The following is a 17,957-nucleotide window of genomic DNA, read 5'->3' on the forward strand; positions in this document are numbered from 1 at the left end:
AAGCTTTTGAGCTTACATATGGCCTGAAGAAGAGCTCTGTGTAAGCTCGAAAGCTTGTCTCACACCAACAGAAGTTGGTCCTATAAAAGATATTACCTCACCCACCTTGATCTCCAATATCCTGGGACCAATATGGCTACAACACTGCAGTAGACACCTGTGTCCATTTTCCCTTACACATTCTAAGAGCAAGCCTCTTCAGCAAATCGAAGCACAACTAATATGAAAATTCAACATTTTAAAGTTTCCGTTTTTTTCTGTTCAGTTTTTGGAGATACAAAGCAAGTGTATGGGAGTCATCTGACAAGATCTCTTACTTCAGGCTGCCTTCTGCTAACAGGAGGAGCATAGAATGATTTCTGAGTCCCCGCCCTGTTTTTTCGGTCAGAAGCAGCTGCCAGGTCAGGAAACTCTTCAGCATCCTAAACAAAATACAAGCCATTGTTTTTAAAGAGGACAATCAGCGCCAAATTCCCAGCTCCAAATCAAATATATATTCTCTCCCTCCCTTCCACATAAAGAAACACACATCTATTTTGGTGTATAGAGGTTCACGGATCTGAGTGTGGCTTCTTCAACTATTAACATCTTAATGCTTAAAAGCTGCAGAAGGCACAGATTTTGCATATGGCAGCAACTAGTTCAGACATAAAGGAATTTAAAAAACAAAACAAAAAAATGTTTGCATTAACAGATGCCAGAACTTGAATCTTTTCTAGTACTCTGAGTGCAGTCAGTACTGCAGCCAATTACTATGGACAGTTAAAAGAGCCATTCTGTTACTTTTTAGATCATTTACAAGCATTCTGAACTACAAAGCCCCCATTTCCCACTCTAGCCTCCAGTTACGTAGTCTTGCCTTAAAAAGTGCGGGTGAGAGAGAGAAGGGGAACAAAAGAGGGGAGTGCCATAAGCTTTGGACTATAGAATCATGAACACTCAAAGAAATCAGTATATGCACGTTTTGATACTACTGACTATGTACATTTACAGTTAAACAACAGCACAGAGAATGCATGTGTGCAGTATACAATATTCAGCAAACTAGAGGATCACACACTTGTTGCTTCTGTAGGCTGAGAGCATAAAAAAAGCACATTACAGACTCCTTGACGTCCTTCATTCCCGCCACAAGCTCCTTGTATGCCATGCTCCCATCTCCCACAATCTCAGGGACTCCTTGCAGTCACCCCACCCTTCACCTCAGGCCAGAGATAATGTGATCCCCCATTCTCCCCATGCCATGGGCTCTGTGTGCCCTCCCCATTTCCCCTCACATATTCCCAGGATACAACATTTCGGTACTTCTCGGAATGGCATGACTCCACTGCTGCTGGAAGCCACGTCCAATTTTGTCTCAGTACCAGACAGGAACAAACCTTCAAAAGCAGGACGAATGGCCTGCCTACTCATTCCTCCCTATTCCCTCTCCCCACATTCTCATTTCTTTTCTCTCTCTTCTCTGACTGGGAGGGTAAAGTAATTCAGGGTGTCAACAATTTTAAACTGTACTTGGAGGATGGGGAGAGCTGAGATGGGTGATATAGTTATACTGGAAAGTGTTAATGGCTGCCATCAACTAGTTCTTCAATCTAAAGACCATTACAGATGTAGCTGAAGCTGCTGCAAGAGTCAAGGAGCTCCATGGATCCTCTATTTCCCCCTTCAGGTTTTTTCAATTTTTACCTAAATCAATTGGAGTTTTGCCTAGTGATACCTAGAACATCAAGTTTTGGACCTGACCGGATGTGGCGTTCAAATATCTGTAATGAACAAATTGACATCACTGAGCTGAGTGAAAGACTTCTTTGCTCAGCCAATTAGCCCCATAACACTATACTTAGTGGAATTTTTGTATATATTAAAAAAAAAAAACAGTTTTCAATCACGTTAACTTTAAAATGCAACTTAACATTCAATTTATTAGTGCATCTATGAAAATTATTTCTCAGTTTTATTTGTGCAAAAGCTAAATTACAACTGATAAAATAGATTAATAAAATCCACAATAGGAATTTAGAGTAAAAATAATACTGATTAGAACTAATCTCTTTTTCTGGAGACAGGAAAAACACAAATTTATATTAATGCTCTCACAGTAACCTTAAATTGCCCAAATTACACATATTTTGAAATAGCTCTATTTTAAGCATATACCATTTAGATAAAAACAGGAGTACTTGTGACTTCATATTGATCAATTTCAGCAGGAGCTGCACGAATCTGAAGACCAAATTGGGTTATATGTAGGTAAGGTGGAAGAGTTAATGTTAATATAAAAATCTTAAAAGGGAAACCAATTTAAAATCTAGACAATTTCTAAAAATAGGGTATTCTGAGGTCCTACACGTCCTGCCCTTGAAGTCCCAGTCAGTTCAACATTTTACCACACATTTTTGAAAAAGCCTCTCCCCGCCACTGTTGCAGGAGGAAATAGCCACATAAACAAGTGGAAACTGCTTCATTTACTAGAGAAACAAAAATTAGCAACATACAAAGTACTGTCCAATGCACAAACACAAAAAGGAGCAATTCTGTAATCTTAGGGGGAAAATGTTCAGAGTTACTACTTAGCATTAAAAGGTTCTGTTTGGTTTTTTAAATGTAATACACAAAAATATACATGTGTAATCTTTACCTAACAGAACATCTGATTTACTCCTGAATAATTATATTGGAGAAATCAACTGGATCTTCCCCCGCACCAATATAATATTTAATCTGAAGCATATGACACACTGTTAGCTGTACAATGTAACAAAGTACACCTCTACCCCGACATAACGCTGTCCTCGGGAGCCAAAAAAAAAAAAAAAAAATATCATCTTACTGCGTTATAGGTGAAACCGCATTATATCGAACTTGCTTTGATCTGTCAGAGTGCACAGTTCTGCCCCCTGGAGCACTGCTTTACCGCATTATATCCGAATTCGTGTTATATTGGGGTAGAGGTGTAGTAAGAAGCAGATTTTAATTGCTTCCTTTGCTACCAAAAAAGAAATCCCATGTTGAATGTTTTGGCTGATTGTAGTCATGATGCACATTACGCTCGCAAATCCTGTAGAGGAATCACGAGTATTGGCGCGGAATTCAGTGGGACATAACAGGTGCAAGTGTCATGCTACCACACCCTATTTTTCCCTCTGATCTCTGTTGTCACATACAGAGTCTGATTTGCCTAACTTCTTAGTTAGGGTTTTGTAACAGACTGTTGTCACTTTGTCTAATTAAAATATAACCATGCAAATTATTGCTACTGCTGTTAGATAATTGCAATGAATCTTATACAAAAAGTGTGACACACAGCCAGAAAGGGTTAAACAGCTTGCAGGCTAACTAACCCAGAGCCAACCTGTAGAGACGTATTAGAAATAGTAATTATGGCCATTTGATGTTAGATTGGCTAGAACTTTGAAACACAAACCTATATTGTTAGAAGTGATACTAATTGTCTGTGTGCACTCAAACTTTAGCAATGTAAACAGATGCTCCCTTTTGATCTCTGAATTAATAGTTCTAGTGACAGACAGGGACTATTAACATTTAGATTAAACTTGAGTGAAATAATGTCAATGTCTATTTGTCTCTCTGAAGTTTGTGATAAATTGCCCTACGTTAATTTGTGTAACTAATTACTGGTGGTGCTTAGTAAACAGAAGGTTACATCAAAAGCCTATTGTTTACCCAGAACTGTATGGTCAAGAGGCTGCTAGAAAATGGTATAAAAGACCCTTGGGTCCCGATCCTGTTTATCTACTTGAGGTTTCATGCAGGGGAAGCCTAAGCCACAAGGACTGAGATCCCAGTTCTGAATCGACTACCCTGAAATATAAACATTGGACTATTTCCGAAAGAACTCTTTGTATCTACAAAGCTCACTGTTTCTGCTACGAATCTGAATCTCAAGACCGACTCATGTCTGTATGTATACTGATCTTTTAACCAATCCTCTCTCCCTTTTCTTTTTAAAATAAATTTTAGTTTATTAATAAGATTTGGCTGTAAGCGTGTATTTAGGTAAGAGCTGGAACATTCACTGACCTGGGAGGTAATGTGTCTGATCCTCTGGGACTGATAGAACTTTTTTGCATGATGAATAAGATTTACACCTCTACCCCGATATAACACGAATTCGGATACAACACGGTAAAGCAGTGCTCCGGGGGGAGAGACTGCACACTCCGGTGGATCAAAGCAAGTTCGATATAACGCGGTTTCACCTATAACGTAGTAAGATTTTTTGGCTCCCGAGGACAGCATTATATCGGGGCAGAGGTGTATTAATCCTCATCATATCGGACTTGGGTGCCTAGGTGGAGGCCTGAGGTTGGGTTACTTTAAGGGAACTGTGTTGTTGTTTCTGGGTAACCAGTGAAGTTATTATGGAAGCTGCTTTGTGCTGGCTTGGTAAATGTAAATATTGGAATATCCACCAGATTTGGGTATTGTCTGCACCATTCTTTGCAGTTCACCCTAATTGAGTGACCTCAGCTGGCTCCCCTGGGATTCCAGTCACAACTGTACTTTGGGACTAGGAGAAAATTATTTTCTTAAATATACCTGCAGAATCAGTTCACACCACAGATCTGAATCCAGGCTTCTACAAATTAGAAGTCACATATCAACCCCTTAATGTGCACACATTACAAAATATTCGACTGTACCTCAATCCTTGGTGGTTCCTGTAGTATAAAGCTTTCATTTTGAGGTTTTTCCTCTTCAGGATTTGATTTAGGTTTCTTTTTCTTTTTTTTCTTCTTCTTTTCTGATACTTCTTCAGGCTCAGTTTCACTAGCATCATTTCTTGTTTTTGACTAATGAAAGACCACGAGTGGAGTAAATCAGCTATTTACAGATGACTAGTATCAGAATACAGGTAAAAATATTTTTAAAACCACCAAACCTATGTAAACGATCAAACATGTACAACAAAGTAGGCCCTAACCAATCCACATTGTGATAACACATGGACAGAGTTTGATCATTTAAGACCCAGCAGCAGTTAGAGCACAGCAGAGAATATACTGCTGTAAACGTACTGCAAAACTATCACAGCATACCTTGGATACAGTGATTTGGGCAGAAAACATTCCTCCTAAAAGATACCCTGTTTCAACTTTAACTTTTGAAGACAACAAGATATGAAAGAAGTGTAACTTAAAATTATGGACAACACTTCTAACGAAGTGTAAAATTACACCTAAACTACCTTAGCAAAGAGGCATTTGGTTTGCAGATACATTAATGGCTTTTTTTTTTTTTTTTTAATAGTGTCAATGGATGATGTTAGGGGTTCTCAAACTTCATTGCACCATGACCCCGTTCCGACAACAAAAATTACTACACAACCCCAAGAGGGCAGACTGAAGCAGGGGTGCCAAAGCCCGAGCCTCACTGTCCCAGGTGGGGGGGCCCAAAGTCAAAGCCTAAAAGGGCTTTGGCCCCCCATCAATGGAGCTCAGGCTTCAACCCCAGGCCCCAGAAAGTCTAATGCCAGTTCTGGGGACCTCATTAAAACGGGCTTGGGAGCCACTTTGGGGTCCTGACTCTCAGTTTGAGAACCACTGTTAGATCAATGGAGTGTAACAGACAATTATCTGAATACCTTACTATTTGCCTGAACATCTTGTTTTTCTTTGCTGCAAGAATGGTTACTGGAAATAAGTTCAGAGGCTGGTGAGGAAACAACTCTCTTTGGAGCCTGCGATAGTATGGTGGCCCAAGATAAATGTGACTGAGTGGAGTAAGGTGCAGATGTTGGAGGAAGTGCTGCTGGAAAGAAAATAATATTCAGCAATATCTAAAGGTAAATTATTTCTCCAGCTACTTAATATTTAAAAGGTTTACGAATGACTCAAATACCACCACCTCTACAATTAGTGACAAGGTATTCCGATTGTTTTTAATTTAGTTTCTTTGACTGCTGTTCATATTAGTACCTTGGCAGCTAGAGACCAAGGTGTTTCCTTACTATATTTTTCCTCCACTGGGCATGCTCACTTGTTTGTTATACAGATTGTGGGCTTTGACATTGATTTTTATTTGCAAAAGAACTGAAAATTAAATTTTGGAAAAACTGCCGTTAAATTTAAGGGGACCACCCCTCCCAACTATTCTAGCCTCTAAGTGTTAGATTTTTTTTTAAAAAAAAATTATATAAAACAGCCACCATAAAGCCAAACTGAGAAACCAAACACCCCACCATAACCTTGTTTTAAATACTACCTCATCACCCTTCCCCCGCATTAGCCCTGATAAAGAAATAAGGTTTGAGAGTGCCCTGAGAGTCAGAGAGAAGTAGGAATCCTCACATTAAGAACCTCCTGCCAGCAGCTCCCTTCTCCCACTCAAACTACCAACACTACCTCAGTCTTATCTGGGCTGAACTTCAGACAGCTAGCTCTTATCCACGTCCCAACCACATCAATGTCCTATGTAGTATAGATGTAGCTGTGTCAGTCCCAGGATATGAGAGAGGCAATATCCTTTATTGGCCCAACTTCTGTTGGTGAGAGACGAGCTTTCAAACCATACAGCTCTGTGTGATTCAAAAGTTTGTCTCTCTCACCAACAGAAGTTGGGCCAATAAACATCACCATCTCACCCGCCTTGTCTCCTCTACTATACCATGACATTTGACCAGATGTCTTGACAGCACTGGCTGTGTTGGGTGAGTAACTAAAACCCTTCAATAGCCTTCCTAATTGGCAACATTTACATATTCAATAGAGGAGAGACAACATGGACCCTAAGAACAAAATTACCAAAGGGAAGTCCCATCTACTCCTGCTGGGGTTCAGAGACAAGACACCACCATCTCACAATCAGTGGATCAAAGGCAGAGATCAATCTAATATTAGCATAGACATTAGGAGTTCATCTAGTAGTGCTCCCAGTTCCTGTGCTCAAGTCTGTACTGATATTACATCACGGAGATCTGAGGCAGCCATACTTTCAGAGCTGTCTTGCCACAATACTGGACGACACTGCTGATAGTTGGCTATTTCTTTAGCAGACACCAGCATTCTATTCTCCCTAAAGTAGGCACTGATGACCTCTGCCAATAAACTGAGCCAATTTTTTCATCCTGGCCTTCAGCCAGCAAGGTCATGACAAAAACTATTCATAACACTTCTGCCATCTCAAGGTGAGAGAGAGAGAGAGAGAGTCCCAAACTTAAGCAGCAAAGACCTCGCATTTGTCCTCTCAAGACACTGCCCTGCAGCCACAGAAACAGACTGTGAAGTCTGAATTGTATCCATTTTATCTGAAAAACCGCATGAAATATACTTATAATGGCAAGGACTAAGCCAGCCACTTAAAGAAGACAGCTATTAACAACCAGCTAGTCAACCACTCAAAACAAGCCTGCTTATCAAGGTTTACTAAATGTTGTTAAGGGTACTTGTGATTTGCTACTGGATTTTTTTTTTTTTTTAATAGAAAGCAAAGTACTAAACTTGAGGAGTACCCTTAACATCAAAAGTCAAAGATCACTAGACTTCAAAACCTGATAATTTCTCTTAATTAAACAACCAACCAACAAAGCAGCAGCAGCACAAAAATCAGTACATCAGCACTGATCTTTAAATGTCCATGACATCACAGACAAAAATTGGACAATTAGCTTGTGAATTCTATATACACCAGAGTTAATCACTTGCGGTTACCTCAATTGAGAGAGGTAATTTCTGCTGCAATACAAATGAATATAAATTTGAATCATATAAAAACTCATCCATTAACATAAAATATTCTTAACCCCACAAGACAGGTCTCCTCAGATTTATGTATAAGCTTAAGACCTAAAAGAAAAATGAATGCATTAAAAAGTGGTTTGTTCTGAACAATTTTCCTTTTGCCATTTTTGCTTTTAAAAAGTGAATTTTTAAAATTTAAACTAGAGATCTGCTACAAGCTAAGAACTCTGCTGCATTAGAAATCCATTATTTACATATATTTGGAAGCAGTTTGTGGTAAGTCAAGGTATTTACATAGCAATTAAAACAACTGCTTCATTATCTCCCACTGGTTAGTTTCCATGCTGTAGATTTTTATTTTTAAATTTGCACATTTAGTCTATTCTCAAGGAACATTCAGCAGTTCTGTAACTTATATTAATGAGATGCAGAGTCAATTCAAACCCACTAAGTGGTAGATATTTTGGGGTTTCTCCAGCACTTACCTCTAGTATCAAGTGAAGAGGAAACTGAACCTACTTCTGTATAAATTTTTGATACAGCTTTGTTTTCCGCTTTGTTTTTATCCTACAAAGCAACAACATATTGTTTTGTATTCTTAAATACAGAAGACTCCCAACATACATAACTTTTTAGACTCATCTGGCCCGATAATATTCTGCAACCATACCAAGACCCTTTTATACCATGCAACTAGTAGAAAAGAATCTTAAAAGGGGGTAGAAATGGCATCCTGAGAATACCTCCTGTGCAGGAGACCTCCCCAGCCAGCAGAGATCTGGCATAAAGGTTCCATGACACTCCTGCTCTCAGGCTCCAGCAATTATGTGAACGAAATGCTAATCAGAACACAGATTTACCTTACTTGAGCAATAAAAATGAGGTGCAGAGCATTTCCTGGGAATTAATGACTGGCTGAAGCTGATGCACGTTGGTCATTAATCCACAGGCAATGCCATGCACAGAGGTGGTGGTGGTTACCTTATTTTTTTTTCCATAAGAAAATAGCTGGTGGGAACAAGGAGGGGATGGGCTACTGAAGCATACAAGGTCCCAGGTGTGAGCAGCACATGATATTTTACTGCACATGGGGAAAAAAAAAAATCTTTGTATGATAGATTCAACTTAATAGCAACTTTTTGCTGGCATCTGAGGGGTTGCTGTTATCCATCAGTTGCTAATAAGTAGGGCTGTCAATTAGTTAACTCACGCGATTAACAGTGCAATTAATCACAATTAATTTTATAATTGTGATTATTTTTTTAGTTAAACAATAGAATACCAATTGAAATTTATTAAATAAATATTTTGGATTTTTTTTTTACATTTTCATATATATTGTATTCTGTGTTGTAATTGAAATCAAAGTGTATATTTTTTATTACAAATATTTGCACTGTAAAAATGCTAAAAGAAATAGTATTTTTCAATTCATCTCATACAAGTACTGTAGTGCAATCTTTGTCAAAGTGTAACTTACAAATGTAGATTATGTGTGTTATACATAATTGCACTCAAAAACAAAACAATGTAGGCGCTGACTGTTTACAAGTCAATTCAGTTCTACTTCTTGTTCAGCCAATCACTAAGACAAACAAGTTTGTTTACAATGGAGAGAACGCTGCCCACTTCTTATTTACAATGTCCCCAGAAAGCGAGAACAGGCATTTGCATGGCACTTTTCTAGCTGGCATTGCAAAGTATTTACGTGCCAGATATGCTAAATATTCATATGCCCCTTCATGCTTCAGTCACCATTCCAGAGGACATGCTTCCATGCTGATAACACTCGTTAAAAAAATAATGCATTAATTAAATTTGTGACCGAACTTCTGGGGGGGGGGGGGGGGAGAATGGTGTGTCCCCTGCTCTGTTTTACCCACATTCTGCCATATATTTCATGTTATAGCAGTCTCTGATGATGACCCAGGACATATTGTTCATTTTAAAAACACTTTCACTGCAGATTTCACAAAACCTAAAAGACAGCTACAGCACTCGACCCAAGGTTTAAGAATCTGAAGTGCCTTCCAAAATCTGAGAGGGACGAGGTATGGAACATGGTTTCAGAAGTCTTAAAAGAGCAACACTCTGATGTGGAAACTACAGAACCCAAACCACCAAAAAAGAAAATCAGCTTTCTGCTGATGGCATCTGACTCAGATAAGGAAAATGAACATGCATCGGTCCGCACTGCTTTGGACTGTTATCGAGCAGAACCCATCATCAGCATGGACATATCCTCTGGAATGGTGACCAAAACATGAAGGGACATATGAATCTTTAGTGCATCTGGATCGTGAATATCTTGTGAAACCAGCTTAAACAGTGTCATGCGAACGCCTGTTCTCACTTTCAGGTGACACTGTAAACAAGAAGTGGGCAGCATTATGTCCTGCAAATAAACTTGCTTGTCTGAGCAAGAAATAGGACTGAGTGGACTTTCAGGTTCTAAATTTTAGATTTTATTTTTGAATGCAGGTTGTTTTGGTACCTAATTCTACATTTGTAAGTTCAACTTTCTTGATAAAGAGATTGCACTATAGTACCTGTATTAGGTGAATTGAAAAATACTATTTCTTTTGTTTTTTATAATTCAAATACTTGTAATCAAAAATAAATATAAAGTGAACACTATACACTTTGTATTCTGTGTTGTAATTGAAATCAATATATTTGAAAATGTAGAACAGTGTACTATTAACACCACAATTAATCACATGAAAGCCCTACTAAGAAGTGAAAAGCAGGTTTGTGAGGCAGCTGCCAGGGAAGGAGAAGTCTTAGAGGACTGCAGCCCAGATGTCGAGGCTTTCTACAAGCAAGGGGAGTGGGGGAAGAGTGCTCTGGGGTTCATGCAGCTACACAGTACCGTTTCCTAGGCTTTCCAGAGGTCAGGACTCAGTATGTCCCAACACTTCCTTCCCTATTCACAGTCCCACAACAGGGCACAGCCCAGAGAGCTCAGTGAGATGTACTGTGCAGATTCCACCTTTCAGGCTGCAGTCCTCCCTCCCTGCACAAGTCTGCTACTGCTCTGCCCACAGCCTCACCTCCCAGGATTCCAGCTCACAGCCTCTTACCTCCTATGTAGTCACTGTTTGCAGGCAGGTTTGCCAGGTTGCTTCCTTCTGGGCTGTAGCCTCACAGGCCTGCCTGCAAAAGGGGGTACCTTTCTTCCAAAAAAGTTGCTAATAAGCAGCATGCTATTGCTAATATCCAAATCCCATTAACATTGATATTAATGAGCTGAATTGGTTCCCAGCAATATGTTGTCATTAACCAGAAGTTGCTAACATCAGGATTGCTATTGAGCAGAAATCTACTGTATATTAGACAAGATACTAGCTAATATAGAATTCCCACAGGAGTAAACTGCACCACTGTGCAATGCAAAATTTGTGCAGAATTCTGTGTTTCCCCTGCAGAATTGGGGCTGCAGAGTTGCTCGCCACCATTAGGGGCCGCTGAACTCTGAAGAGCCCAGCTCACACCGAGTGGATTGCCTAACCTCACACAGCCCCTTCCAGTACCTCCCAACTGGAGCTGGGTTGTTGTAGGGGTTTCTGTAACTCTACTCCTGGGGCAGGTGGGAGATCTTTTTTGTTTTGTGGGTGTTGTTGACATACTTGTTGACAATTATTTTGAAATATGCTACCAAAATAATTGAAACTGGAGTGATTATATTGTGTTATTTTGACAAATAAAACATGCAGAGTTTTAAAATACTGTGTGGAGAATTTTTAGGTGCAGAATTCTCCCAGGAGTAATAGTTTAAATTCCTAGTCTACTCTCAAGCAATTGTCTTCTACTTTATTACAGTGACAAGGCAAGGCAGGCTGCAAACTCTTTCCCTCTACAAGCTATTTGTTACTTAATCACCCTACTGATGACACAAGTGGTTTAATGAATCACTAAACAAGTCATTTTATGAAATACTCTACAAGGCTCCAAAGTACAAACATCAACTAACCTCTGTGGTCACCAAAGCAGAAGTCTGTGTTCTGACTGGTTGTCTCAAGAGTGCAGTATTGCCTTCAGTTGAGCATAATGGCCCCCATTTATGTTTTTCTAGGTCCACTACATCATTGCTTCCCAGAGTCTGCAACTTAGGGAAATCCGAAAGGGTAACTTCAAAAGCAGGTTTTGGAAGAGACTCGTTTTTTGGAATCTGTTTTGATTTCCTGTTCATGGCTTTATTAGACCTGTCTAATTAAAACATGTAAAGTCAAAGAAGCCAACTATCTGTTTATACTCACTAAATTATACCTAGATGTTTATGTCACCTCAACTGTCATGATATCCAAGCACATGATATCCAAAGAATAGTTTCAGGTCAACAATAACTTATTTTGAAAATGTTGATATACTAATCATAATAATAAAGATGCAGAAAAAGTAATTTAACAGTGAACCTAGGAGCAATTTTGAAGTTAGCTGCTTGCCTAAGAAGTTCTTCATATCAATCTACCTTATGTTGTGGAGTCAGCAAATAAGGTTATTCATGGTCCTCTCTCAAAAAGGGAGTCACCCGAAGAAGTATTCTCCCCATACCCCTTGACTTGGCACCTCTAGATTCAGAAACATAGTCACACTAAACTAGAAACCACTAAATAGTCAACAATTATAATTTCTACTGCATATATTTTAACTAAGCCACATATTAGCACCTGTACCTGGTTTCAAAGCATCTCTGCCATACACAGAAGTATGAAGTGAACTTCTATTTGTTGTTCTGTCTGATGAGTCACTTCCATCAAGCCTTTTATTGTCCAATTTCTGCTCATCACCTTTTGATCTCCTCTGTAAGAAACAATGAATTGGCAGGTTAAATGAAAACCTTTCCAGAAGATTTTTTAGTTACACTTTGTCAGATCACCATATTTGCATTACCATAACTTTAGTTATACTTAACTAGAATAACCTTAAGAGTTTGGACTTTAAATTAGTTATTAAATTAAAATAACCAACACAGTTTGAGGACCAATAAAAATCAGAGGAACATCTTAGATTATTAAATCTGATTTATATTTTGTTATTTCTGCTATTTAGTTTTTGCATGTCTCTCAGTTTGGACAACAAAACCAAATTAGTCCACTTATTTCTAATCAATTGGACTTCGGGGTTCTCATGACACTTCATGCTAATGCATACTTAGGCTCTGATCCTGCAATTGTATCTACATGTGTGGGCTCCCACACACAGACAGGGTTTTATTGGAGTCAGTAGGGCTCAGCACTGGTGCAGGAGGCCAGCCATGTGGATGCAATTTCAGGACAGGCAGTCTGAGTTGCATGCTGCCTGCAAAATCACTAACCTAACAAGTTCAAAAATCACAACAGACCAAAATCAAGAGAATGGCTTAACATCACGCTGCTTTTTGGCAGGTTTTTAACTTTTGGGGGGACTTGCCTCCTTTTCTCAGAATTTCAGGAAATTCATTCTAAAATGCACAAATAAAAAATCCCCACAGACTGGGAGACTGCCTCCATTATTCTTTCATTGATGGGGGGCATCCTTCTCTAAACACTAATCTCAGCTCCTTCCTCTATGCTTTCCCTTCTGCAGACCCTTCCCTTCAATGGGTACCATCTTCTGCCTCACTTTACTTCAGCTGGCCATTGCCCTGTTCTGCTCCACTCAAGGATATAATCCCGTGTTCAACTCCTTTTTCACTGTCCATGGATACTGGCTCTGCTCAGTTCTCTTTCTACCTACAACCCAGTACCTTCTCTTCCAAGGGAACTACTTTGGCTCCTGCCCATCTCTGTCTCCCAGACTCTGGATACTGCCCCAATCCACCTTCTTCTCCCCTCCATACTTTCCTGACCAATTCTGGGAGTGCGCAGCTGGGATAGGGTTGACTTCCTGCAGGGGAAGGGAACCATACACATTCCTTGGATCACCTTTATACCTCTTGGCCCCCCACTTTACTATCCTTGCTAACTTGCTTCCTGCTTCTCCACTTGCCTCACAGACTACATTTCCTATGCTTGTTACAGCGAGAGTTGGTCAGAAAATGCAGATTTGCTGTTCTGAATCGTTTCCCCAAATCTACATTCAGCATTTCAGAGTCCACAACAGCTCTGCAGAAAACTATCCACAACCCCCTGGAGTCCTGGCTTGAGCTTCCAGAGTCTGCAGCTCCAGGAGCTAGAAGACCCAGCTGAGCCAGGGTTCTCAGGACTTCTAGGCTCTTAGCTCTGCATCCGAGAGCCATGGGACAGGCTTAGCAGGCTGGTCAATTGACCTGCTTTTATTAACCATGGTCAAATATTCCAGCAATGCCTTGATGTAGGCAGTGGCCTGGCATCTGGTGCCATTCTTTCATTTTTTAGAACTTTATTTCATTGTGTTTTGCATTCTTCTGAATTAAAACAACTCATTTTTAAGTAACTTGTTTTTTACAATTAGGTATAAAACTCTAAGACTAAGTCTAGGCCTACTGGAGACCATGAAGTCTTACTCTTTTTGTTACTGTTCCAATAAATTACGGCTTTAAATATTTGACCAACATTTGACCAATTATTTTTGGATTGGTCAAATGCCCACCCTACCATGGAAGCCCCAACTTGAACTGGGACTCAGCTCCTGGCTCTGCAGTAGGGACCCTGCAGGCCCAGAGGACCCCAACTCAAGCCAGGGATCTTAAGGCTTTCAGCTTCGCTGCCTCAGACCCAGAAGCCTGGATGCCCCGAGACTGCATCCCAGGATCTATGGCAGTGATATCATGTGGACTGTCCAAGGCACCAGGGCTTCCAGACTCAAAGCAGGGCTGGGAATCTGGAAACCCTGAGCAGTATGCATTGTGGGGCTGTCTGGGAGTCACAGAGCCAGGGAGCACCAGCAGCTGCTGATAGAAACTGACATTCTTATCATTTTCACCACTTCTATTGCCCCACTGCAGTAGCTGAAATTGAAAAGAATGCTAATTTCACTTAGCAACTGCCAGTGCTGGGAAGCAAATTTTGTTTTGGAAACACTGTGTGGTGGTATTTTCTGAAACTAAATGTTTTCAGGTTTTTAGTTTGGGTGAGAAAAAAATGAAAAATTTCAATCTCAGCCAAAAAAATGTTTCAGTTTTTTTGTTTGGCCTCCAAACCAGAAAAATCAATTATTTGCTTAGCTCTATCTAGTTACAACGAGCACAAGATAACAGATTCATTTCGCAGGACAAAAAAAGGAGAGCAGCAGCCTATGCTGGTAGCAGCTGGAACTGAAATCCAATCTATTTAGTCTCCTACCTGTGGCCTTTGATGGATGCAGCAAGAACTGCAGTATCTGTTTAACCTCAATCAGAAACCTCGCAATACCAAGAACTTCAAGTGATATGATAAAAGGACAATTTTAATTCCACAAAACAGTGGCATCTCACAAAAATACTGGGAGAACTGGCAACCCATTTCAGAGACGTTCAAATATATATTACTCCTGGGGGAATTCTGCACCACTGCGCAAGCGCAGAATTAATGTCCACCCCCGATTCTCCCCCCCGCAGAAGAACTGATTCTGACCAGGAGACAAAGGGAAGCCAAGAAATTAATTCCTATAATTAAACCATTCACCTACCAGACTGGGATTCACTCAGACTGGGATTCAGAACAGCTAGTGGTGGGGACAAACTGGGTTGGAGGTACAGGCGCTAGTGGGGTGACAACACTGAGGCAGGAGCTAATGGGAGCGGGAGTGCCCGGCCACATGGGGACATGTGCAGATATGCCTGGCTAAGTGGAGGTACTGGGACAGGGCAGATGTGCCTGACTGAATGGGGGAGGCTAGGGGTCAGCCAGGGTCTGCATAGGGGAGGCTCCCTAACAATTCCCCCCCCCCCCACACACACACACAAAAACACCTGTTTCATATTTCTACCACCCAAACCCAACAAGGTTCACTTCCAGCATCCTTCCCAGCAACTACTTCCCTCTCCCTCAGCTCCTTCATTACCCTGACTCTCCCCAAGCTTTTGTACTACTTCTGAGGGGTGTAGGAAATATGTTTCTGTATTGTAGTTTACATGAATTATTACTCAGAGTTCTGTATTAGTATGTCTAGTAAGGAATCTATTTGTCAGAAAACATTTCCTGAAGCTTTTTTGTGGTCTGTATTGTTAGATGTACATGCCGACAGGTATTTTGAAATAAATTAACAAAATAATTGAAACTGGCATGATTATATTGTGTTATTTTGACAAATAAAATATGCAGAATTTTAAAATACTGTGCATACTTGAATTGTAAGAGTTTCATAGAATCTTTATTCTGTAAAAAAAATAATCCTACTGCTATACAAATCGAAATCTGGTTTATATTACTGCTAACAACATCCCTTTAAATGCTGTTGTAGAAGCAATAGTGAACAAGTAGTGACTATTCATTTTAAAGTCCACAGAAGAAGGTATCCACTTACTTTAGGAGTCTTTCTAGTCTCTTGTTTGACTGGACAAATTTGTTCGCCACATTCATTAACTATCCTGGAATGACTGTAGTGTTGAGAGTTGTTATAATTATACCGTGCGCTGGCTACTGAGTACATATTTGGTGCAGCATCAGACGAAGAAGGTGAGCTAGAGTATTCACCAAGTGGAGTATATCCCATAACGCTACCAGATATATATTGAGAAAGAGATGAAGCGCCATCCCAGGACACATCTTCCGCACATATTTGTGGCCTAAATAAATACACCATTTCTTAGTTGAAGATTTTGTTCAATATCAAGGCAGGCATTTTTTGCAAGAAAAGCATTCTCCATAATTTCTAATTAAGTATTTACTCACTGCTTTCTAGATAAGTGTTTTAACCATAAAATTCAAGTTTTTCTTCAAACATGATTAAAATATTAATGTTTATCTCTTTTGTATAGTTAAGCTTTCATAATGGTTATTTAAAATTCAAAAACCACAATGATTCTACCTACAAAATATTTGTTACTGAGTTTCAAAACTATTCTGCTTTACTTAAAGTTATACTTCCCTTTTTCAGCTTTAACAGTTGATAGCAAGTTCTTTATTATTTTGCCAGACTTCCTTGTGGTAAAGAGTGAGCTTAAACTAAAAGACAGAGAGGCTTGAAAGTGTGATACAACTAAGAGGCATATGCAAATGCACTTCACTACAAGGAAAGGAATATGAAGTACTGAAACTTATTTTAAAATACAGGAGAATAAATACAGTACTCTGTGGGACAGAATTTATCTCAATAAAACACCACAGTACAAAGGTGCTTAGATGGTAGATATTTGGGTTGTGCTTACTGGCTAAAGGAAGCCTTAAATACAGCTTCCGCAAATTCAACAGATCTGAAAGTTAAAAAGGAAGAGGAGATCAGTAAACACATTTTTCTAAATTGATATAAGTAAGGTCACCACCACCCAGATCATGCCAAATTCTAAGCGGGCCTCTGAAAGTGAAGACATTTCCCACAGAAATTACATTTACAGTGTAAAGTGAACAGCTAGCAGTGACATTCTCAATTTGAGCAAACAAATGTTAGCTTATGCATATCCAATTTTAAAAACCAGTTTAGCGTGGCCAAAGTTTATACGCCTGATGTTTTCCTATTTTCATATATCTGTTCAATTCTGGAATAAGTAGATATTGTGCATTGTATATCTGAAGTTAGAAATGCTCTCTCTCTCTCTCTGGTAGTAAGAGTTGTTTTGACTTCAGCCTATCCTAATTTATATGGAGAAATATGCACAATAGTGTATCAACCTTCATTTTCTGACTTAAGTCCCCAACAATGCAACCTTAATCACAATATTGGTGCTTCTCACTATTTCTTTAATTATGTTATATTGTCATAAATCAGACTTGCATTCAGCTCATCATTAAACAAATTACAACAATCCAAAATACAGGATGTATACAAAGACAATTTTGTAACAATTCTGAGATCACCCCTGGGAAAAGTCAGTTAAGGTATAAAAAAAGAATACATCTTTGGGGTTTTTTAAGGCAGTAAATAAGTTGCAGGATACTGCAATTATGCCTAAAATGAAACCAATGCTTACCGTTCTGAGAAACTAATACAAAAATTAGGACACCTACCAAATATCAAACCCTTGTAATTGTTAGGTGTCTTTTTTTATCCTAATATACAGCATTAACAACTCATTTAGTAAAATCTACATTGGGGAATCCTGAAAACTGCTACATTGAAAATAGATTTGTTTGGGGGTCTTTTGCAAGTGTATCTTATTCTTACTAGATTTACCTTTTAAAATTCTTTTTTTGGTATTGTTGTTTTTTTTTTTTTTTT

The 17,957-nt window shown here is 39.3% G+C and overlaps 1 protein-coding gene across 8 annotated transcripts in view; it reads right to left on the minus strand.

Moving 5' to 3' along the window:
* The window catches only part of SECISBP2 (SECIS binding protein 2), a 48,787-nt gene that overhangs the window by 25,447 nt on the left and 5,383 nt on the right, over positions 1-17,957 (minus strand). For 3 of the 8 annotated variants that reach the window (XM_034773912.1, XM_034773908.1, XM_034773911.1), the window contains 7 exons: positions 16,107-16,368; positions 12,377-12,503; positions 11,674-11,909; positions 8,186-8,267; positions 5,606-5,772; positions 4,665-4,814; positions 318-422 (listed from right to left, as the gene is read on the minus strand). In XM_034773912.1, coding sequence (XP_034629803.1) covers positions 318-422; positions 4,665-4,814; positions 5,606-5,772; positions 8,186-8,267; positions 11,674-11,909; positions 12,377-12,503; positions 16,107-16,295 — 1,056 coding nt within the window. In that variant the 5' untranslated portion in view covers positions 16,296-16,368. Of the gene's footprint in view, positions 1-317; positions 423-4,664; positions 4,815-5,605; positions 5,773-8,185; positions 8,268-11,673; positions 11,910-12,376; positions 12,504-16,106; positions 16,369-16,950; positions 16,996-17,957 lie in introns of all 8 variants that reach the window. The other 5 variants (XM_034773906.1, XM_034773913.1, XM_034773907.1 and 2 more) reach the window with 4 other exon arrangements.

This window comes from Trachemys scripta, chromosome 6 (assembly GCF_013100865.1).
Source record: "Trachemys scripta elegans isolate TJP31775 chromosome 6, CAS_Tse_1.0, whole genome shotgun sequence".
Taxonomy (NCBI): Eukaryota; Metazoa; Chordata; order Testudines; family Emydidae; genus Trachemys; species Trachemys scripta.